Consider the following 24,313-nt stretch of genomic DNA (forward strand, 5'->3'; position numbering starts at 1 on the left):
AAGATGGAAACTAAGAACAGAGAATATATATTGAGGCTGAAGCAGGCTAACAAGATAGAGAATTAATAGACGGATCTGGAACCTGGCAAGAGAATTCACATGGACATCAATAACCCCCAAGATGGCTGCTGGAGGAACCCCACCCCCAGGATTCTGCTACCTAGAACAAAGACTCCTTCCTGAGAACAACAAAAAGCCTGGATGTTCCCTAGAAACTTTATCATTGGATCCCCACTAAGAGATTGATGGGTGGGGTAATCAATCCAAACAGCAAACAGCTGAAACGCCCCCCCCACCCTCCGCTTCATTAGCAAAGGGGCGAATAATGAACAGTTAAAAAACCAGCCACAAACTAGAACGTGGACTCTCTCTTGCCCTGCTCTTTTGCCTACAGACCTGTCCTGCCCTCTTTATACCGCTGTCACCATTTTTCCTCTGCCATGTGGCCATGCAAGTAAACCTGGGGACTTATAATCTACAATGGGGAACTGCAGCTTGTAAATCATCCCTCCTCATCCCCTTTCACTCCTTTCCTCTCTACCTGGGATCCCTGCTCCGTAATTTTCTCCCATTTCTCTTCCCTCCCTACCTGAATAAATCACTGGCCTAACTCACTTGGAGTGCTCTTGAAATTCATTTCTGCAGCATAGCCAAGAACCTAGATAAAATCTGGTAACAATGCCATTAAAGACTTTTGAAAATAAAATTTCAGAAGTTGCAGTAGGGAAAGAAACTACATCAAGGAGTAAATGTTAGTGAGTTCTAAAGAAGGAAAGACAGCAAATATACTACAATTCTGATAAGCCTGTTATAGAAAGAAAGGAGAGGGACAGGGGCAATGGTTCAATGGGTCAAAATACCAAGAGGACTGTTTTCTTCTTAGGCAGGAGTTCCTAGATATAGTCTTCATTCTTCCACTAAGTAACCATATACTTCTAAGTAAGTGGAGCAAGATAACAGCCAGAAGAAGGCATCAAAGAGGGAAAGATGGGGATACAGAGGAAGAAGGGGACAGAATTACAGATAAAAGGCTTAAAAGAGGTGGCAGGAGAGGAAATGTTCAGGCAGAAAAAATTATCCTAGAAAAATATAAAGAACATATTTTCCCTCAAACAGGAGGCGAAGGAAAGAGAAGTTAAAAACTACAATAAGGTGACTAGTCTTTTTTTTTTTTAAGTAAAGTAGAAGATAAGATCATCTTAGATTTCAATGAAGGGGAAAAAAGCTAGGTGAAGCCTGCCAGTTGTTCCAAATGCTTCATTAGTGGAACAACAAGGATGACTATAAAACAACTGCTTCATAACAGACAATATTATCATAGTGATCAAGGTGATAGGTTGAGAGCCTGAGGCAGATAGTGGCAGAATGAATTTTTTAAAAAAAGGGTCAGGAACAAGACATTTTATCCTTTTCCATAAAATTTCTTAGAGCAAGGTACCTGAAGTGAACCAATCCAGCCAAACAGGACAAATTATTTCACAGTATCTACACAGTGTCTCTCAGTTAACTGGTACATTTTAATATTCAAAGGTGTACATTTCATGCTTACTTGGAGTATTCTAGTAGCTTTTTGTTTGTAGTCAATTAATTCCTGCTTAGAGGACTCCAAGTTGGATTTATACATCTTGACTTGCTGCTGTAGCTCATCGATTCTCTTCTTCTCATCTGAGTATTTTCTTTCTGCCAGAGTAACCGCTTCTGCCAAATTCTGACGTTCCTCTTCCATTTTATTAAGGCGTGCAGCAAACTCACTCTGAGATAAAAAGTTATAAGTATACTTATATCATTTGCCTTTGAAATATATTTTACAACCATCCATTCAGATATCCTGTAGGATTTATTAGCTTAGCCCAACAACACAATAGTGGAAGAAAAAAATCACTGATTAGGAACTGAGGAAAAGGAAATTTAAAGTTGTGGCTCCCAAACATGGCAATGCATAAAAATCAAATGGAAGTCTGTTAAAAATACAGCGACCCAAAGGCAAGCTTACTGAATCAGAATTTCCAAGACAGGTCTGGGAATCTGTTCTTTTTAAGAAATTTCCAAGGTGATTCTCATTACTTAAGATACTAGGTCTTTTCCGATATTAGCTGGTCAATGAAAATTTCTATAGAAAACTAAAAAGTCTATTAGAAAAGAAATGAAGAATTAAGTAAACAGATCTTTTCTGATATGATGGCTAATATAATCTCCCTTATTTCAAGTTATCTAATAAACTAGTTCAATGTCATTTTATTAGCTTAAGAAACTTTTAAAACATGCTCTAAAAGCATACTCTCAGGAAGAGGATGTGGCTCAAGTGATTGAGCACTGGTTTCCCACATGTTAGGTCCCAGGTTCGATCCCTGGTGACTTCTAAAAACAAAAACAAAAGCAAACAAATGAAACAACCAACTCAGGGGAACCAATGTAGCTCAGTGGCTGAGTAAAGGCTTCCCACTAAGAGGTTCCAGTTTTAATCTCTGGCCCTGATACCTCAAAAAAACAAAACAAAATAGAAAAAACATCATACTGCCACTTATTAGCCTATTTAGAAATAAAAATATATCCTAGAGTTCTGAGAATTTTTTTTTACCTTTAACTCCTGAAAACTCAGAAGGTAGGGGTAGAAGTCAAAAGATTTTATAGTCACATGCCAATAATTAAAGCCCACAGAATTCTGACCAATCAACTCTTGCTTTGGAGAAAAGGAACAAGAGAACTACTCATATATATGCTAATGTCTTTTTTTGTTGAGTTGATCATTTGACTCATTGTTTTAAAGTTAAATGGCATGTGGCCACAAAAGAAGAAAAATCTTCCCCATAGATAGCATCCAATACGCAGCCACTAGCCACACGTGGCTACTGAGCATATGAAATGTATCCAGTAAAAATGTGAAATTGAATTTTAAAATTTATTCATTTTAATTAATTAAACTTAAAAACTAATATTCAATTCTGTTACTGGAAAACTTTTTTTATAAGTTACCGCTTTACTGAGATATAATTCATATATCATAAATTCATCCTTTTAAAGTAAGCGGTTTCAGCGGTTTTTAATTAATTCAGAGTTGTGCAGCCATCACTGCTATCTAATTCCAGAACATTTTCATCATCCCAGAAGGAAACCCCATGCCCATTAGCCGCCATTCTTCATTCCTCCCTCTCCTACTCCCAGGCTGTGGCAACCATTAATTTACTTTCTGTCTCTATGGATCTGCTTATTCTGGACATTTCATATAAACAAAATCATACAGTAAGTATCCTTGTCTGTTTCACCTGCTTTCACTTAGCATAATGTTTCAAGTTTTATTCATGTTATAGCATGTATCAGTACTTAATTTCTTTTTATGTCTGAATAATATTCCATTGTATGGACATACCACATTTGTTTATCCACCCATCAGCTGATGGACATCAGGATTATATCCACTTTTTGATTATTATGAAGAATGCGGCTATGAACACACACGTACAAGAAGTCTTTGTGTAGGCATACGTTTTTGCTTCTTTTTGGCATATATACCTATGACCAGAATTGCTAGATCATATGGTAACTCTATGCTAAACCTTTTTGAGGAGGTGCCTATTATCAGGAACCTTTCGAATACATTTAGAACAACCTGGGTTTGTGAAAATGCAGATAGTATATTTCCAAGGAAAACTGAGTGATTGAATTGAGATGTGCTATAAGTGTAAATCACATATATTTCAAAGAATCAGTATGCAAGAAAGAATTTAAAATACCTCATAACGATTTAATATTAACTGAATGTTGAATGGATAATACTTTGGATATACTGGATTAAATAAAATATATTATTAAAATTGTATAAAAAACAATAACACTGTCGATATTTACTTTTAGGAATGAACTATTTTCACCCATTGAAATGACAGACTTGGACCAGTGGTTTTCAACCTTGACTGCCCATTAGAATCATTTGTGAATCTTACAAAAACAAAACAAAAACAATACCTGGGCCTTATCCCATATCAATGAAATCAGACTGCCTGGGAAAGAAGACTGGGCATCAGAATTATTAAAAGCTCCACATGTGATTCTAAGGTATACACCAGGTTGAGAATCAATGATCTAGATGTAAAAATTCACCTAAGAGTAAAACCCAAATAATATCATGTCCAACTTTCTCTTGAAACTAATGAATCAGATTAAACTGGAGTTATAAAAAGCTTAAATAAAAATAATAAACAAGATGCCCCAAATAAGCATTAATTAAAATACAGTGAAAAGATGCTTATCTCTAAAATATTAACTATTTTAACTGCATCTCAATTCATAAAGTTAAACAAATTTAGCAAGGATCAAGCTAAATTTTCCAAATATCTGGTTTATGTCATAGGAACAGAATTTTCTGAAATGAACTTCTAAAGAAGAAATGTGTTATGAAAAAGCATAAAAACATCCCTTCTTGTCCAAACAACAAAATAATTATGTCTTCCCCCATTCTAACCTGCATTTGTTTATAGCTCTCCTGCTCTCTCTTCAGGGTGGCATCTGCTTCGAGTAGTCTCTCCTGAAGAGTTTGCAGAGCTTGATTCTGTAGGCTACTTCCTTCACTGTGATCCTGCATTATTCTAAAATAAAACACATCACTTGAAATAACTCATTTCCTCAATGTTCAGGTACAAGTGACAAGGCAGAGTTTTAGAGCAATGGCTTGTTAGTCATCACAAAAAAGGTGGTTTGACTGAAATGTTCTTGCAGCAATCATTTTCCTTTGTATTGGGACAAAATCTATATTTTTAGACACACCATGTCTTGTTATATGTTGGGAGACACTACGTTCTTCAATTATTATATTTATATTCAGAATTTACTAACGATGCATCTAAAGTTTCAAACAAATTCATTTTTAATTACACACATTTCTAACACAACCTAAAGATAAAATTTCCCTCTTACAGATTTCCAACAACTAAATTTTTATAAAGATATACTACAATGTTTACCATTACTTACATTAGAAAGAGAAAATCATTCTAGCTCATTTTGTCAATATTAACAAATTAGCTACCGTGATTTTTCACTCTGTAAGGCTTCTAATGCTTCTGTGCGAGTGTTTAGTAGCTGATCAGCTTCTTGTAGTCTCACTTTCAGTACAGCTAGCTGGGAATCCTTGGCAGCAAGTGCTTCAGTCAGGTCATCTACCTGGGCTCGAAGTTCTCGAGTTATTCGATCACTCTTTGAATGGTCAACATTCCACTTTTCAACTCTTGCTCTTGCTTTGTTCAATTCTATGAAAAATAAAATTTTTCTATATAAGCAAAACCAAACATGTCTTTCTTGGGACACACAGGATTCTCCTTTAAGTTTCTTTAATTTCTTACTTATTGCCAAACATTAGGAGCTTACAAATATCTTCAATATTTTTGGCTTCAAAAGGGACACCCATTTTTAAAGGCCAATATTCACATGTATATTAATAGGTAAGCAAAAGGCATAATGCTAACTGCTCTTCTACAATGTTGTTTTTCCTAAAGAATATGTCATAAACCATTGGGGAGCCCAAACTAGTAGATAGCAGAGTTAACATCACTAAAATGTTAAGTGGATTTATGGAGCTCTGCTAGAGACAGGGCAAATCCAAATCAAATGTAGGTAAACCCCTTTCTCCAAGTAAGGTCAAAACAAACAAAAACAAAACTCAAAGATAAACACAAAAAGAATCCATTTCTTCCGATTACTGTTGCAAAAAAAATAAAATTATCCTTTTAACCTAAGAACTCAGAACAGAAAGAGCAATGCAGTGCTCTGATTTGAAATACACTGACTGGCATTTCTACCTTCTCCTATACCAACTGTAATTACAATTTGTCTCCAAAACTTTTTTTTTTTTTAAATATTAAAGCAAACCTCACAAAATCTCAAGAAAAGTTTTCTTACTATATCTAAATTAGTCTGGGTAAAGCGAAGCTTTACTACAGGTAAGTGATTCTGACTGGTATTGCAATTACGTTCCTATTTCACACTTCTCAGCTTCCATCTGCATCTTGTAAAACTTTCCCCACCGTTTCCCACGTCCTTTCTAATTATCCCCAGAAACCCAGGCAAAGACTTCTACTCTGCTTTCTCCACAGCTACACTTCAAGTAACATTTACCCATCTCTTGTCACTACCTAGACCTTGGTCACGGAATATTTTCTTTTGAATTACCCACTTATGAGGAACTCTGAGTTTTTTTCTACTCAGGGTCCCTTTGATGCACAGTTCCAGAAAGCAATATTCAAACTGTATCCTATGCACATTGTATGTCCCCTACAGCAGTCCAATAGTGCGATTCTACCTTCTCATGCCCACTACTCTGTTTAATCCCACCTTGGATTCACCGAACAGCTCTCCTTAGAAGTTCCATGAATCAAACAAGCCAGATAACTAATGTTCTATTTCTCTCAGTTTTTAAATTCTGTGGCTCATAAAAAAGAATGATCAAACAAATCAATGCTCTATGTTTCCATTTGGTGGTAAGATGACTGGTTCCATTCTAAAGCTGGGCCTTACATTACTATGAAAATACCATTTCACACGTTGCATCTAAAATATTTCTAATATTCTGGGTGTAAAGTTATAGTTTATTTTTAAAATGTTAAATTTCTAATCCTGAAGATTTTAAATAAGGTTCTACCTTCTTGAGTTTCCTTGGATCTTTGAAGTAAAGAGGCCATTTCTTGATTTAAAGATTGTACTTCGTTCCTCAGTAGCTGATTCTCCAGTCGAAGATTAGATAGTTCATGTGACATGCCATCATCATTAGATGTGGGGTTGTCATCAGCACAAGCAGCTTTTAATGATGCACTTTCTCGTGAAGAATCCTCTTGGTCTTCAGGACCAGAATGTGAATTAGTAGAGGCTTCTGTAAAAAAGGAGCACATTTTCGTTCCATTGACAAGCTCAGCATGTATGCATTAGTAGCTTACTTGGGTAGAATGCCTTTGGGCTCAAGAAGATGGCTACAGCTAATATATCATTAAAATGAAACAAATTGACAATAGACTTCCCTCTGATGAAATTTTATTCTCATAAATAGAGCCTATATACCTCTAAAGATCCTCAAAGTCAGGATCCACTGAATGAATGATGATTTTTAAAAAGATTAAAACAATACAATTCTGGAAAGGAGAAAACCTAGAGCTAATTTGAGGAGTTGGGTTCAGGAAATGAGCAAGTCTGAGATGTTTTGGGAAAAAAAGGATGGAGACTAAGTACTGAAAATTTAGGGAAGGCAAAAAAGACTGGGAGGCAGGTCTCAAAAAACATAAAAATACTGATATTATACAAAGCACTTTCTCAGACCATAATGGAATGACACTAGAAATCAATAATAGATGAGAAAGGGGAAAAGCTGTCAACGTGTGGAAGATAAATAACACACTCTTAAACATTCAGTGGGTCAAAGAAGAAACTGTATGTGAAATTAGTAAATATATTGAGACAAATGAAAATGAGAACACAACTTATCAGAATTTATGGGATATAGCCAAGGCAGTACTGAGAGGGAAATTTATAATCCTCAACTCCTATATTAAAAAAGAAGAATGGTGAACAGTGCACCTCAATGGCTGAGTGCCTGCTTCACATGCATGAGGTCCTAGGCTCAATCCCTAGGGCCTCCTAAAAAAAAAAAGAAGTAGTAGAACGAGATAAAAACCAAAGATCTAACTGAACTGGAGAAACTAGAAAAAGTAGAGCAAACCGTCCCAAAGCAAGCAGAGGGGAAGAAATAATAAAGATTAGAGCAGAAATAAATGAAATTGAGAACAAAAAAACAATAGAGAAAATCAACAAAACCAAAAGCTGGTTCTTTGAGAAGATCAATAAAATTGATGAACCCATAGCTAGACTAACAAAAAAAGAAAGAAGACGCAAATAAATAAGATCAGAAATGAAAGGGGGAAGTTATGACGAACCACATAGAAATAAAAAGGATCATAAAACGTTATTATGAGAAACTGTATGCCAACAAACTAGACAACATAGATGATATAGTATTCCTAGAAATGCACAAATGACCTAAAGTGATGCAACAAAAACACAAGAACTTAACAAACCAATCACATTTAAAGAGATTGAATCAGTCATCAAAAATCTCCCAAAGAAGAAATGTCCATGAACTGATGGCTTCACAGGTGAATTCTACCAAGCATTTTGAGAAGAATTAACACCAATCCTGTTTAAACTCTTCCAAAACATTGAAAAGGGAAAATTATCCAACACATTTTATGAAGCCAACATCAACCTAATACCAAAGCCCAAATAAAGACACCACAAGAAAAGAAAATTACAGGCCAATACTCTAGTGAACATAAATGCAAAAATTTTAAACAAAATACTTGCAAATACAATCTAACAGTATATCAAAAGACTTACATATCATGAACAAGTGGGATTTACTCCTGGTATGCAAGGCTGGTTCCACATAAGAAAATCAATTAATATAATACACCACATTAACAAACTGAAGGGAAAAAAAGCACGTGATCATCTCAATCACTGTAGAAAAGGCATTCACCAAAATACAGCATCCTTTTTTGACAAAAACACTTCAAGATAGGACTAGATGGAAAATTCCTCAATATGATAAAAGACATATATGAAAAGTCCACAGCCAACATCCTACTCAATGGGGAAGGTTGAAAGCTTTCCCTCTCTGAATGGGAACAAGACAAGGATGCCCACTGCTACCACTGCTGTTCAGCATTGTGCTAGAAGTTCTAGCTAGAGGAATTAGACAAGAAAAAATAAATAAAAGGCATCCAAATAGGAAAAGAAGTAAAATTCTCACTATTTGCGGATATTTAGAAAATTCTGAAATGTGTATGACAAAACTACTTGAACTAATAAACAAGTTCAGAAAAGTTGGCAGGATACAAGATGAACACATAAAAATCAGTAATGTTTCTGTACATTAGTACTGAACAATCTAAGGAGGAAATCAGGGAAAAAATCCATTTATAATAGCAACAAAAAGAGTCAAATACCTAGGAATTAATTTAACCAAAGACGTACAGGACCTATCCTCAGAAAACTACAAAACAATGCTAAAAGAAATCAAAGAAGACCTAAACAAATGGAAAGATGTATTCATGGAGTGGAAAACTAAATATCATGAAGATGTTAATCCTACCCAAACTGATTTAAATTCAATGCAATACCAATCAAACTTCCAACAGCCTACATTACAGAAATAGAAAAGGCAATTACCAAACTTATTTGGAAGGCAAAGTGTACCCAAATGACCAAAAGTATTCTATAAGAAGAGTGATATGGGACATCTTTCACTGACTGACCTTGAAGCATACTACAAAGCTACAGTGGTCAAAACAGCATGGTACTGGCATAAAGACAGACACATTGACCAGTGGAGTAGAATTGAGTGTCCAGAAATAAACACTCACCTCTATGGCCAACTGGTTTTTGACAAACTTACCAAGTCCATGTTAACAGAACAAAAGTCTCTTCAACAAATGGTGCTGGGAGAACTAGATATCCATAACCAAAAGAACAGAAGAGGGCCCCTATCTCACTCCCTATAAAAGAATCATCTCAAAATGGATCAAAGATCTAAACATAAAAGCCAGTATCATAAAACTACTTAAAGAAAACTGTAGGAAACATCTTAAAAATATTATAGTTGGATCTTATGCCCAAAGCACGAGCAACAAAAGAATAAGATAAATGGGACCTCCTCAAAATTATAAAATTTTGCACCTCAAAGGACTTTGTCAAAAGGGTGAAAAGGCAGCCAACCGAATGGGAGAAAATATTTGGGTATCACATATCTGAAAAAATACATGATATATAAAGAGATGCTATAATTCAACAACAAAGACAAAGGATACAATTTAAAAACAGGCAAAAGACTTGAATAGACATTTGTACAAAGAAGAAATACAAACAGCAAAAAAACACATGGAAAATGTTCAACATCCACTCATGATTAGGGAAATGCAAATAAAAGCTACAATGAGGTATCACTTCATACCTATTAGAATAGTCACTATTAAAGACAGAGAACTACAAATGTTGGAGAGGATGTGGAGAGATAAGAACACTTATTCACTGTTAGTGGGAATGCAGAATGGTAAAGCCACCGTGGAGGACTGTCTGGCAGTTGAATACAGATTTGCCACATGACCCAGCAATACCATTACTAGGTATTTACCCAGAAGAACTGAGAACAGTGACAAAAACAGGCATCTGCACAGTGATGTTCATAGCGGTGTTATTCACGATTGTCAACAGATGGAAACAACCCAGGTGTCCAACAACCAATGAATAGATAAACTATGGTGTATACACTTGATGGAATATTATGCAGCTGTAAAAAGAAATGAAATCATAAAGCATATGACAACATGGATAAACCTGGAGGACATTATGTTGAGTGAAGCAAGCCAGCCACAAAAGGACAAATACTGTATGATTACATTATCATGAACTAAATATACAGTGTAAACTCATGGAGTTAATAACTAGAATATGGGTCAAAAGAAGAGGGTTAACTTATGTAGAACTGGTAAAAGGTTATGTGTTAATCTTTGGAAATGAATAGAAAAGGTGAAAACACAACATACTGTTTATAACTAGCAGTGCTATTATATGGGTATGACAGTGGTTGAAAGGGAAAGATTGAGGTCCTGCTAAAAGGAAAGCTTAGGGAAGCAGCTGTGGCTCAGTCAGTTGGGCTCCTGTCTACCATATGGGAGGCTCTGGGTCCCATATAGGGCCTCCTTGTGAAGGCAAAGCTGGCTCGTGCCCCACGAAGAGATGACGGCCCACGTGCCGTGGAGAGCTGACAGCCCATGCGCCGCAGAGAGCTGGCGCAGCAAGATGACACAACAAGAGGGAGACAAGTACAGAAAAAAATGCGTGGTGAATGGACACAGAGAAGAGACGGGAAAGAATGGAACAAGCCGCAAGGGGAGGGAGTAAATAAATAAATGTTTTTTTTTTTTAGAAAAAGGAGAGCTTAAAAAAATGTAACATGGGACTGACTGTACAGCACAGTAAAACCTCATGTGAAATATGAATATGGGTAACATATTGTATATATGACTGTTTTTCTTTGAAACTGAACAAATGTTATATATGTTAATGTTATGAGATGTTGTCAGGCAAAAAACCAAAATGAAACATTATGCTAAGTGAAAGAAACCAGATACATATTGTATGAGACCATTCAAATAAAATGTAAATATGAATCAATTTATAAAGATGGAACTAGATTAATGGTAATGTAGAGCTGGGGAAGGATAGAGATTGAGAGGTGACTCCTAAGGGGTATGGAATTTTTCTTTTTGGAGTAATGAAATTGTTCTAAAGTTTTTTGTGGTGATGAATGCACAACACTGTGATTATACTAAAAGTCACTGATTGTACACGTTAGATAGATTGTGGGCATGTGAATCCATCTCAATAAAACTGCTTTAAAAAAAAAAAAGATTGTGGGATTCAAGGTAAGGAGAGGAAGAACAGGTCAGAGTATTTGTTATATTCCAAACTGGTATTCAAAATGCCTTAACCAAAGAGCTATAGACATCACTAACTCAGGTTCACCTTGTTTTTAATTTCTTACTAACAGTGATGAAAATATAGACTTTTGATCTACTTTTTAAAAAGTTAAGTATGTACTTAAAACCTGAGCAATTTCTAAATGATAAACAATAATTATATGGACAAAAAGACAAGCATACACTTCTCAAGGGAAGATATACAAATGTTCAATAAGCTCATGAAAAAAGTCATTAACATCTTTAGACATTAGGGAAAGGCAAATTAAAGGCACAAAGGGAACCAACACACGCTGCTAAAAATGGTTAAAACTGGAATATATCATCAAATGTAGGCAAGGACATGGAGCAACTAGAATTCTCACACATTGCTGGAGGGAGTATAAAATGGTACAGCCACTGTGGAAATAGGTTTCATAGTTTCTTAAGCAGTCAAACATGCACCTACCTACCTTTTGACCCAGTAATTCCACTCCTAGTGTTTACTCAAGAGAAATGAAAATATTTTTCCATTTAAAAACAAAAACTAGTACAAGAATGTTTCCAGCAGCTTTATTCACAGTACCCCAAAACTGGAAACAACCAAATAATTTGTAAAAGAGAATGGAATAATTGTGGTATACCCATACAATGGAATACTACACAATAAAAAAAAAACTACTGATATATATAATAACATGGATGAATATCACTAACATGTTGAACAAAAGAAGTCGGACATCAAAGTGTCCATACTGTATGATCCTATTTATATGAAGTTTCAGAATAGGTAAAAATCTAAAATGAAAACAAAAAGTCAGAAAAGAGGTTGCTTATAAGGATGGAGTGGGAAGATAAATTGGGAAAGGATATGAGGAAGTTGCTGGGGTAATGGAAATGTTCTACGTCATGATAGAGGTATAGGTTACATAGGTGTAGCTATCTGCCCAGCTAAGATTTGTGTATTTTGATATACATAAATTTAACCTAAAAGAAAAATAAAGTGTTAAAAAATGTGAAGTGGGGTGGGATGGGAAGTGATTAGACATAGACATGATACAAGAAAAGGAATGTTGATCCATATTGAAGCTGGATCATGGGTACAGAGGGTTCATTATACTTTTCTGTTTACTTGGTATAGGCTCAAAATATTCCATAAAAAACATGTTTTGTTTTATTTTTAAAATGACTGCAAGCAAGCAAAATTCAGTAAGGAAAAAGATTTGAAAGTATAGTTAAAAAATGTAATGCAAGGATCTACCTAGAACAGAGCATCCAACAAATTCAGAGTATACATCCTTCTCAAAGATATATGCAATATTTATAAAAATTGACTTACTGGGACATAAAAACAATCTCAAATTTCAAAGAACTGATATCACACAGACCATGTTATCAGACCTCAGTACAACTAAGCTAGAAATTTAGTAAAAGAAAACTAGAAAAATCCCATGTTTGGAATTAAGAAATATCTCTAACTCATGGTTAAATGAAGAAATAATTAAAATTAGTCAGTATTCAGCACTTAATGATACTTAAAAAATATATAGTTTATTCAGCAAATAAATGCAGGAAAAAAGGGGTAGTAGGGAAACCCTACAGAATAAAAGAATCTTAAGAGCTGTCTCAACTAAATGCAACATGTGAACTTTGTTTGGATCTTCATTCTAATAGACAAATGTTAAAAAAAAAAAAAAAGTGAGACAAACAGAAAACTCTAAACACTGACTAGATATTAGATATTGATATTAATTTTCAGGCAATAATGGCATTACGAATGTTTGTTTTTAAAACGTTTACCTTTTAGAGAAACAAAATGAAATATTTACACAGAAAATTATGTATCTGTGATTTGCTTTAAAATAATTCTGTGGAGGGTGGAGATAACAGAGAGGATGGAAATAGGAATGGGACAGTAGAGATGAAATAATAATTACCATAAGCTGTTGATTATTGTAGCTGGGTAATAAGTAATACAGAGTTAGCACTCTTTACTTTTGGTATGTTTGAGATTTCCATAATAAAGACTTTAAAAAGAAATAAAGTAGGGAAGCAGATGTGACTCAGGAGACTGGGCTTCCACCTACTACATGGGAGGTTGCTGGTTCGGATTCCAGTGCCTCCCAAAGAAGACCATGAGCTGGTGTGATGGGCAGGCGTGGAGAGCTAACACAACAAGAGAGGCAGGGAGAAAAAACATAATGAGAGACACAACAAAGCAGGGAGCAGAAGTGATTTAAGTGATTTCAGTAAGTGAAAAACAATAAGGAGGTGGGGAGAAATGAAGAAATAAAGTACATATCTACAAACTTGTGGGATATATCTAAAAAGTATTTAGAAGAAATGAATAGCCTTAAATATTTATATTAAAGAAGGAAAAAATTAATGAGTTAAGCATCTATCTTAAGAGGCTAAAGAAAACAGCAAAATAAATTCAAAGAAAGTAAGAAAGCAGAGTAACAACTAAGTCTAGAAATTAATAAAATAAAAGAGAAATATACAACAGAGAGAATTAACATAACAAAATACGGTTCTTCGAAGGGAGACATATTATAAACATTATACCAATAAATTCTAAAATGTACATGTCCAAACCCACCAAATTATATACTTCAAATATGTATGATTTATTATATATGTTATGATTCATTAAAAGCTGTTTTTAAAAAACAGGCATTCAACACAGTACCAGGCATGTGAAAAAGGCTAACTATATGCCAGATATTGATATTCTTCAAAGAGAATGCATGATCAAGCTTTGGTTTCTGTAGGGTTCATGTGAGTGATTAGGTTAATGTCTCTGTTAAGAGCATCATACCTGTGACATATTCATTTTTTACTTGAAACTAAATATAAGAAATATAATTCCTCCAAAATGTATTGGAGGCCCGTGCAGAAGTGCTGGCCCATGCGGCAAGCTGGTCTGAGTGGAGATCTGGTGCAGCAAGATGATGCAACAAAAAGAGACACAGAGGAGAAACAATAAGAGACTCAGCAGACCAGGGAGCTGAGGTGGTGCAAGAGATTGAACACCTCTCTCCCACTCTGGAAGGTCCCTGATCGGTCCCCAGTGCACCCAAAGAGAAGACAAGGAGACACAGAAGAACACACAGCAAATGGACAGAGAGAGCAGACAATGGTGGAGGGAGGAGAAATAAATAAATCTTAAAAAAAAAACCTAACAAGAATACATGAAAAAAATTATGAAATATGATTATAAAAAAGAATTCATGTGATTTTAAAAGCAATTATGAAATTTCACTTATGAAATAAAGGCAAAAAATTGTAAAAAGAATGTTAGGAAACTGAGATCAAGTCTGGCTTTACAATCAGGAAGCAGATGTGGCTCAAATGATAAGGCCTCTGACTACCATATGGGAGGACCCAGGTTCGATCCCTGGGGCCTCCTGGTGAAAAATAAGAGAAATCGTGCCTGCACAGTGAGCCAGTGCCCACGTGGCAAGCCAAGTGCCCGCGTGGTGAGCCAAGTGCCCATGCAGTAAGCCAAGTGCCCATGCGAGTGTCCACATGGTGAACCAAATGCCCATGTGGTGAGCCACGTACCCACATGAGTGCCCGTGTGGTGAGCCAGTGCCCATGTGGTGAGCCAATGCCCACATGGTCTGAGCCAGTGCCCGCGCAAGTGAGTCACGCAGCAAGATGAAGCGTGGCAGAGACCATGAACTGAGGTGGCACAATTGACAGGGAACCTCTCTCCATATCAGAGGTCCCCAGGATTGAATCCCACTGAATCCTAGAGGAGAAAGATGAGAAGACAAAAAGAAATAGATACAAAAGATCACACAGCAGATGGACACAGACAGCAGAAACAGCAGGGCAGCAGAGAGAGAGGGGAAGAGGAAAAAAAAAAAAGAATGAGGGAAGCATAGGTGGCTCAAGTGACTGATCCCCGCCTACCACATGCGAGGTCCCAGGTTTAGTTCCCAGTGCCTCCTGAAGATGATCAAGACAGCAAGCCAACACAATGGGCAGGCAGCAAGCTGACGCAACAAGATGACACAAGAAGACACAAAGAGGAAAGACAATGAGAGATAAAACAAAGCAGGGAACTGAGGTAGCTCAAGCGACTGAGTGCTTCTCTCCCACGTGGGAGGTCCCAGGTTGAGTTCCCAAGGCCTCCTAAAGAGAAGACAGCAAATGGACACAGAGCAGACAGCAAGTGCAAACAATAAGGGGGTGGGGATATATAAATAAAATAAATCTTTGAAAAAAAGAATCAATTGAATTGATATAGCAGATTAATACATTAAAGAAAAAATCATTTTATCATCTCAATAGGTTCAGGAAAAAGCATTGCTAAAGTTCGCTATGATAAAAACTCACACTAGATATATATGGTGACTTCCTTTAACTGATAAAAAGGAAAACCTAATGCGAAAATCATACTTAACAGTGAAAACAGTCAAAGCATTCCCTTCAAATAAGGAACAAGACACAAAAGTGGTCTTTGGGTCCTAGCCAATTCTATAAGGCAAGAAAAAGATTTTTAGAAAAATAAAGAGGTTGAGAAGAAACCAAACTATTCACAAATGATATGATATTGTTGTTGAAAATCAAAATATACAAAAAATTATGAAAAGAGCTCTCTAAATTGCTCATATATACATATACATATGTGTGTACACATGTACACATAAAGCAAATATGCCAGCAAAAAAAAAGGAAAAAAATTCTTAAAGGATACCATTTATAGCTACAAAAATAAAAACTACCTAGGAATAAATCTAACAAAAATTATACAAAAAAATTATATATGTAAGCCCTTCATGGAGAAAAACAAAATCTTAATGAAAGACTTTTAAAAAATGAATAGAAACTCTACCATGTTAATGGATTAAAAAATTCAATATTGTAATATGTTGACTCTCACCAAACTGATACAGAAGCACTGGACTCCCAATAAATAGACCAAAGGAATTTTTATGAAACCTAACAAGCAAATTTAAAAAGGCATATGGAAATGCAAAAGTCCAAGAAAAGCCAAAATATTCTTAAAGAATGACAAGGTGGGCAAAGTTGTCCTATTAGACATGAAGACATATTATAAAGCTGGATTAATTAAGACAGAAGGATAGGCAAATAAACCAGAAACAATGTATGGATGAATATTTTATATATGACAGAGGTGGTATTGCAGATTGGTGGAGAAAAAACAGTCCTTTCAATAATTGATGCTAGAACTGATTTTCATATGGGAAAAAATGGAAATGAACATCTACCTCATCCCCATCCATAAAAATCAATTTCACATAAATGCCTAAGTATTAGAGACAAAATACAAAACTTTTAGAAGACAATATAGGAAAATATTTTTAAGTCCTCAGGGTAGGGAAAGATTTTGTAAGACAAAAAACAAAACAAAACAAAACACAAAACAAACAATAGTATAAAAGAAGTCTACATTAAGAACTTTTGTTCACTGAGACATCATATAAAAAGAAAAAAAAATAAGGTACAAACTAGAGGAGGCTGAGAAGGAATTAGCACCTAGAATATAAAGAATTCCTCTGAATCAATAAAGACAAATGATCCATAGAAAATACTGATAGACTCTAACACTTTGCAGAAGATGAAACCTGAATAGTGAAATATGCAAAAAAATGCTCAATCTCATTAGTAAAAAGTTTGAAATGAAAAACTAAAATCACAATGACAAATTACTTCACACAATTAGCAAAACACTAACAAGTCATATTGAACTTGTCAAATACTGGCAAGGATGTGGAACAAAAGGAATTCTCATCCACAACTGGTGGGAGTATAAATTGGCACCACTCCCCGGCAGAGTGGAATTGAACAATGCACATCTTACATTTCAGTGATTCTATTTCTAATATCTTCTCTATAACAGTGCTTCTCAACCCGGGGCGATGTTCCCCCGTAGGGAACATGTGGCAATATGGGAGATGCTTTTTTTGGTCACAAAATTACTAGTCTCCCACAACAAAGAATTACCTGGCCTAAAATGTCAGTTGTGCCCAAGTTGAGAAACTGCCCTAGAAAAACAAAACTTTTACAACTCCCCTGTATTATAACTGGTTCCAACTCATTTCCCTGTCTCTAGGTGCCCTCTGGGCCATTCTTTACAATTAAATGCCAGGTATTTTCCTTAAAAGTAGAAAAATAATGTGTCACTTCTTGGCCTAAAAGACTTCTACTAACAACACTATGGCAGTCACTTTCAACTTTTATTGGTCTAACACCAACCTGGGTAACAAAAACATTCAGATGCTTTGGCTCCATCCCCAGAAAATCTGATTAAGGAAGCGTGGGGAGGCACGCAATAATTCATGTTGATTAATCACACAAGTGATCCTAATGCAGGTTGTCCAGGGACTTAAGAAACAAGATTTATAAGTAGGATGGGTTTGAACAAATCAACAATGGCACACAAGGGCCTTCATATTAATAAAAGGCCCCAACTTTCTTTGCTAGTCTTACTTTCTCCATCCCTACCCCTCTCACACTCACTGCTCCCAGAACTTTCTCACCAGCTTTTCCAAATCTACTATCCTTTTTAAAAAATCTACATGGAAGGCTGTCTCCAACCCTTTTCCTTTCTTTTTACCTGGCAAACTATTCATCCTTTAAGACCCAGATCTAATTACAGACCCTCTGTGAATTTTAACCTGAATACTTCAATTAGTTACTTCTTCTTCTGTGCTTCCACACTAAGACCATACCTTAATTACTGCATTTATGATACTATATCTAATTCAATTGCTTACATGTCTATCTTCCCCACTAGACCCTAACCCATTAATTTCTGTGTCCTGGCACAGGTTCTCAACAAATGTTTGCATAATTAGTCAAAAATGATTGAGTGGAATGGGTGTAGCTCAGTTAGTTGAGTGTCTGCTTTGCATGTATGAGGTCCCAGGTTCAACCCCTGGTACCTCCTAAAAAGAAAAAAAAAAGATAGTTGAAAAGAAATTTAGAAGTGTGTATATATAATTAATCAACTACTAGTACATGCTCTTGTTTCAAAAGATCAAAACCTCTGCCTCAATGCCATCTTTTTATCTGGAAGATACAAGATAGATTTTATTCACCAGCAAGCCAAGACAGTGAAGAAGTTAACAATACTTAAGAACAAACTTCTATGAATAATCAACTCCACTAAAAATCTCTACAAAAACTATTATGTTTATTGCTATTTTTAATGTTTTGTAGGTACCTGAATTAGTCACATTACTACATTAACCTCATCTTGCACACGAGAAGATGCACTTGCAGAGTAACTCACAGCAAATTAAAAAACTGAAAACCAGAATGCAAAGCTCCTATTTCACTTCTAGTCAGTGCATTCAACTCAGCTTGGATCAAAGTGTTTTTTTACTTTCATTTAACAAACTGGATCTAAAGCTGCTTACTCTTGGGAGGGGTGCAAAAAATTACACAAAAACACAACCAGAATATATGTCAAGTACAGCCTCCTGTCATTACTATACTTCCAATGACAAAAGGCATTGAGATATCCCCAAGTCCAAAATTGTATGATCACATTTCCTTGAAAATTTCTTAGAAGCCAGGCTGGGTAAAGGTAGCCTACAGACAACATTTAAAGGTCACTACTATGACTGCATATTGACTAATGGTATTCAGTGCTGCCTTCCCTGTTCACAACTTACATTTGTAGAGAGACTGCCCTTACACCAGTAGGGACAGGTCCCATGACTGAGATGAGAAACACTACCAGGGCACTTTTACGCTATGATGATATCCAATTTGTTAATTCTACGTGGAACAGGGGACTAATTAACTACCATGGCTTTGGCTCCCAGAAGAATTTTCTTCAACGGTTTTGATGGTGGTTACACTGGTATTCACAGAACTGACACTTGATGTCCGAGACCTCTGAAAGGCAGGTGTCCTGCCCCTTTCTTTCTTGATCTCCACTCTCCCAGCAGGCTCCTTCTGTGAACTATTAAGAAAATCAAACAGCAGCTCATCATCAGGTTCTGACTTTTTTCTTCGAACAAACTGGGATGAAGGCTTAGGACCGGATGCATTTTCAACAGGATGGGAGGCCTCTGCTGATGTCCTAGATCCTACTTTCACATTGGCAGTGCCAGCTAAGATGGTAGCTTTTTGATTTCTAATGTTGTCAGCTGCTGAGGAAATGTAGGTAGCTTTAGATCCGGTCTGATAAGACAAATCTGTACTTTGCTGTTGAAGTTCAGGATAGTCAGTGTTTTTGTTATATATGAGGTTGCTGGTGTTTTCCTTTCTACTAAGAGCTGTTGCAGCCCCTTGATCAACTCGGTTTAAAAGATCTTCTGCCTTTCCAGCAAGATCAGCAAACCAAGACATGATGGTAGCAGAATAATCCTACTGGTGAGCCTGCAAAAAGGATATAGAAGATAATCAGTGAGACCTAGCAGCAAAGCATAGTAGTTAAGAACCAGGCTCTGGAGTCATAGTCCTGGGTTGAAATCTTAACCTTGTCTCTTTACTACCTAGGTAACCTTGACCAAATAACTTAACTGCAGCTAAGAAACCTTATCTAGAATAGGGGGGAAATACAAGTACTTATCTTAGAGGGTTCTTTTAAGATACAACCTTATCTTAAAGCCCACAGCAAAACACCAGGGAAACAGTCAACATTCACATGCTGCTATAATCATCATCACTGCTAGCATTCCTGTTATTACCAGTCCAACAAAGAGCAAAACTTAATGCAGCAAAAGTGCCTGAGTATCAAGTAATATGGCAGAATTCTAATAGAACCAAATTTTTAAAAAATTCTCTAAGATGATAAAACTTGAAAAAACTTCTTGGACTAATAGAAAAGCTACCTTAGTGTTAAAGGCAGAACTATTACAGAAAATTTCAGCATGCATACACGTAATTTGTCTAAAGTACAACTTCCATAATTCAAATACTCAGTACCCACTAAATGTACATTAAGCTAAGTTCAGAATAAAAAGATATAAAAAATCACATAGCCATTTGGAAGACATATTTGAGTATTTATCATGCGCCACAATAAATCAAAATAATGATGAAGTAATTAGTCCTCATGATATAGGAGAGCATGTACTCAATGTGTACACTCTCCCTTTTGTCTGGAATGCACTATCATGGTTAACTCTTCCTTACTCTTGGTCTTCTCTGGAATGTCATCTAATTGAAGATGTATTTTCTTTCCAATAAAAATTGGGTCCTATCATTATCTGTTCACACCCTATTCTTTCCATCAAAGACTTCAAGGTTTTTGTTTGTTTTTGAGGTACTGGGGGCCAGGGATTGAACACAGTACCTTGTTTGCAGGAAGTCGGAGCTCGACTACTGAGTCACATTGGCTCGCCTGGGTTGGTTTTTTTGTTTTACTTGTTTTTTTTTTTTTCAGGAGGCATGGGGACCTGGACTTCATGTTTTATAATTAGGCAGTTTTGTTTCGTATAATTTTTTTTAATTAGAGAAGTTGTAGGTTTACAGGAAAATCATGAAGAAAACAGTTCCCATTTAGTGCCCCCCATCATTAACACTTTGCATTATGTGGTCCCTTTGTAACAACTGATGAAAAAAATGTTATTATATTATTTTTAAAAATAATTATACTATTATTAACTATAGTTCATTAAGATTCACTGCGTTTAGAGGCCTATGGTGTTAGATTTTTTTCATTTTTATTCTAGCAACATACAAACAATCTAAGTTTCCCTTTTAACCACATTCAAATATATAATTCAGTGGTGTTAAGAGAATGATATTTTTTTTAAGATTTATTATTTATTTTCCCTCTCCCCACCTTGTTGTGTGTGCTAGCTGTCAGCTCTCTGTGTGTCTGTTCACTGTATGTGCTGTCTGCCCTTTTTTTTTTTTTTTAGGAGGCACTAGGAAAGAACCCGGGTCCACCCATGTGGGAGGGAGGCACCCAATCACTATAGCCACTTCCACTCCCTGCTTGTTGAGTCTCTCATTGGTTTACTCGTGTCTCCTTGTTGTGTCATCTTGTTGCATCATCTTGTTGGGTCAGTTTGCCATGCCAGCCCACTATGGCAGCTCACTGTCTTGCTCATCATCTTTAGAAGGCACTGGGAACTGAACCTGGGACCTCCCATGTGATAGGCAGGCACCCAACTACTTGAGCCATATCTACTTCCCTTGTGTTTATTATTTTTTTTTAACTTTGTCTCTCTCTATTGGGAAAGGGGAGGGGTAGTGTCCCAACAAAGGCCATGTCTGTTTTGCTTACCCATGAATTCCTGGCATCTAGCACACAGTAGGCACTCATAAATACTGCTAGATGGTATTAATTCTTAAGCGCCAGATGGTGTACAAACAATATCTCATGTAATTTCCACAACCATCCTATGTGGTAAGCAGCAATAACCTTCATATCTTTCTTTTACAAATGAGAAAAAGGTTTAGAAAGGTCCCAGAGTTTAGGTGGCGGCACTGATACGCAAATCTAAGTCAATCTAAGCCCCCCACATCTACCTTTTAACCCTTGCCTCCCAATATCTAGTCTTTGGATATTTAAGTAACCTCAAGAAGAAACTCACTTTTAGAATCTGTTTCTTACAAAATGGAACTATTTCACTAAGTTTATGCGAACTCAAAGTGGAGATGAAATGCTTTATAACATATAAAATTAGATACAGATGTAAAGTATTATCATCCCCAAGTAAACAGGAGAGGTGACAGAGGCAAAATAACTCTTAATAAAGCAATCAAAATAAACTTAGTAATTCCTCATAGATTGCCTCCTATACTAAAGTTAATAATAGGACCCTAAAACAAAAGCATGTACCTTAATGCTGATTCCCAATTAAACAAACATTAATAATTAATGCAGCAGGTCCTGGACACCTGCCCCATTGACAAACACAAGGTACAAACCCGAGAGGACTTCAGGGTACAAAACTCTCAAGTAATTCTCTGGAACTGCCCCAGGACATGGCCCATCGCCCACGCGAAGGGGGAGAAACAGGGCGAGAGAGCGCACTGGGTATGTGTGGAGTGGGGGCCTGCTTCGAAGGCTAGGTATCCGCACAGAGAAAGGGAGACCCGGAGTCAGTCGGTCAGGCCCGGAAAGCCGGTCCCAAGGAGTATGTCAGTTAGTCAGCGGGTCCCAAGTAGACAAGAAGAGGCCTCAGTCCGCTCCCCACCCACTTTGTTCGAACCCAGGAGAGGGAAAAGTGACCAAACCAGGCTGCCGGGGAAGGCAGGGAAGAGAAGAAAGGCGGAGGCGCTAAGCCACATCGGCAGAAGCCCAAGGGGACTTCCTGCTCCTTTCCTCAGCCGGGGGGGAAAGGCGAAGATCGAGCGCGGCCCGGAGGAAGGCGACGGGACCAGGGTCCCCGCGGGGGCGGCTGAGGCCATTAACGCCCCCAAACGGCTCCATCCTGTCCACTGGGCCCTCGCCGCCGCCTCACCTGAGGACTTCGAAGCGGCTACACGGCGGCCTCCGCGCCCTCTAGGGCCGCCCCCCATCAGCAGCCAGCCCTAACCCGGCTCAGGTTAGGCTTCCCTGGCCCGGCAGACTCTTCCGGGAGACGTGGAAAGGTGGCAAGGACCCCAAAACAGAGTGGCTTCTGAGATGCCTGTGCGGCGGACAGTGGAGAGCAGCCACCTGCAGGCAGCAGCGCCGACGACTGCGGGGGCCTCGCGCCCGGCCACGCCCTCCTTCCGCCCGCCGTGGGGTGGGAGGGCGGGGCCTGTTTGCGTGTGACGTACCTCGACTCCCACAGAAATGGCCTGCACGCGGCCCGCAGAGACGTGGAGGCCACGCCTTGCCAGGGGCGAGGCTTCTGCGTCCTCGCGAGCGAGAGAGGCGGTACCCTACCTGGAAGGAAGGTGAGGAAAAGTGAAAAAAGGGGGAGAAAAGGAACAAAATAAAATAATATAAAAAACAGAAGGGAAAAAAAGCAAGAAGGAAGGTGAGGATTCGGATTGGGCAGAGGGTGAGACCGCGGTGGTCTACTGGCCCTCACCTCATCCTGGTTTTTCGCTGAGGACCTGGAAATACAGAAAGCAAGATCCAGGTTTTCATGGAGCTTATTTTCTCGTGTCAGGTATTAAACAATAAGCCAGTGGATGAACAAGATAATTTCAGCGTTACCAGCTGTAAAAAAAATAAAATAAGAGAATTGTCCGGAGGTGGGAAAAGGAAGTGGAGAAGGGGAAATACTTTAAATCGGGTGGTCAGGGAAAGTCTCTCTGAGAAGGTAATATTTGACCTGATAACGAAAGGATGAAAAAGGCTGTAAAGGGCTTTCCAGGCAGCAGTTTTGTAATTATGTTATGAAGACAATTCATTGAATATTTAAAATTAGTCTAAAATCCACATTCATTTATTCAACAAATACTCTGCACCTACTGTCTACACAGGATTGGGTTAACTTGGACCTAATGACAAGCCTACAACATAAACCCAAGGATCCCATTTTCAGGTGGAAAAGACTAAGCCTTAACTAGGTTAAGTAACTTATCCAAGATAATGCTACCCAAATAAGAAGTCCACATTATTCCAAAACCTGTGCTTTTAGACTCAAAGTTTTATTGCCTCCAAATTAAGCTGTTTAAATATTGGGAATAATTACAATCCCTTCTTTTTGTCCTCTCAAGTCAGCATCAGTCCAGTCCAGCAAAGAGAAAAACTTTCAGCAGCAGCAGGAGGTAATAATAATAATAGCATCTAACATTTATTGAGCCCTTATTAAGTGCAAGATACTGTGTTAAACAGTAGAGATGTTTCACCTTAATTAGTTATCTCACAAGCCCTAAGGAGGTATTGTTATTATCCTGTGTTTGGTAGTATTGTTGTTCCCAACTATTTACTTCCTGTT

The 24,313-nt window shown here is 37.3% G+C and overlaps 1 protein-coding gene across 1 annotated transcript in view; it reads right to left on the reverse strand.

Moving 5' to 3' along the window:
• Positions 1-23,169, reverse strand: part of GOLGA5 (golgin A5) — a 44,649-nt gene extending 21,480 nt beyond the window's left edge. The window contains exons 1-6 of the mRNA XM_004475520.4: positions 22,901-23,169; positions 19,283-19,859; positions 6,632-6,859; positions 5,024-5,243; positions 4,460-4,583; positions 1,550-1,753 (exon numbers count right to left, since the gene is read on the reverse strand). Of these exons, the coding sequence (XP_004475577.2) occupies positions 1,550-1,753; positions 4,460-4,583; positions 5,024-5,243; positions 6,632-6,859; positions 19,283-19,829 (1,323 nt within the window). The 5' untranslated portion in view covers positions 19,830-19,859; positions 22,901-23,169. The remainder of the gene's footprint in view (positions 1-1,549; positions 1,754-4,459; positions 4,584-5,023; positions 5,244-6,631; positions 6,860-19,282; positions 19,860-22,900) is intronic.
• Between the last annotated feature and the right edge of the window lie 1,144 nt (positions 23,170-24,313).

Source organism: Dasypus novemcinctus, chromosome 3 (genome assembly GCF_030445035.2).
Source record: "Dasypus novemcinctus isolate mDasNov1 chromosome 3, mDasNov1.1.hap2, whole genome shotgun sequence".
NCBI lineage: Eukaryota > Metazoa > Chordata > Mammalia > Cingulata > Dasypodidae > Dasypus > Dasypus novemcinctus.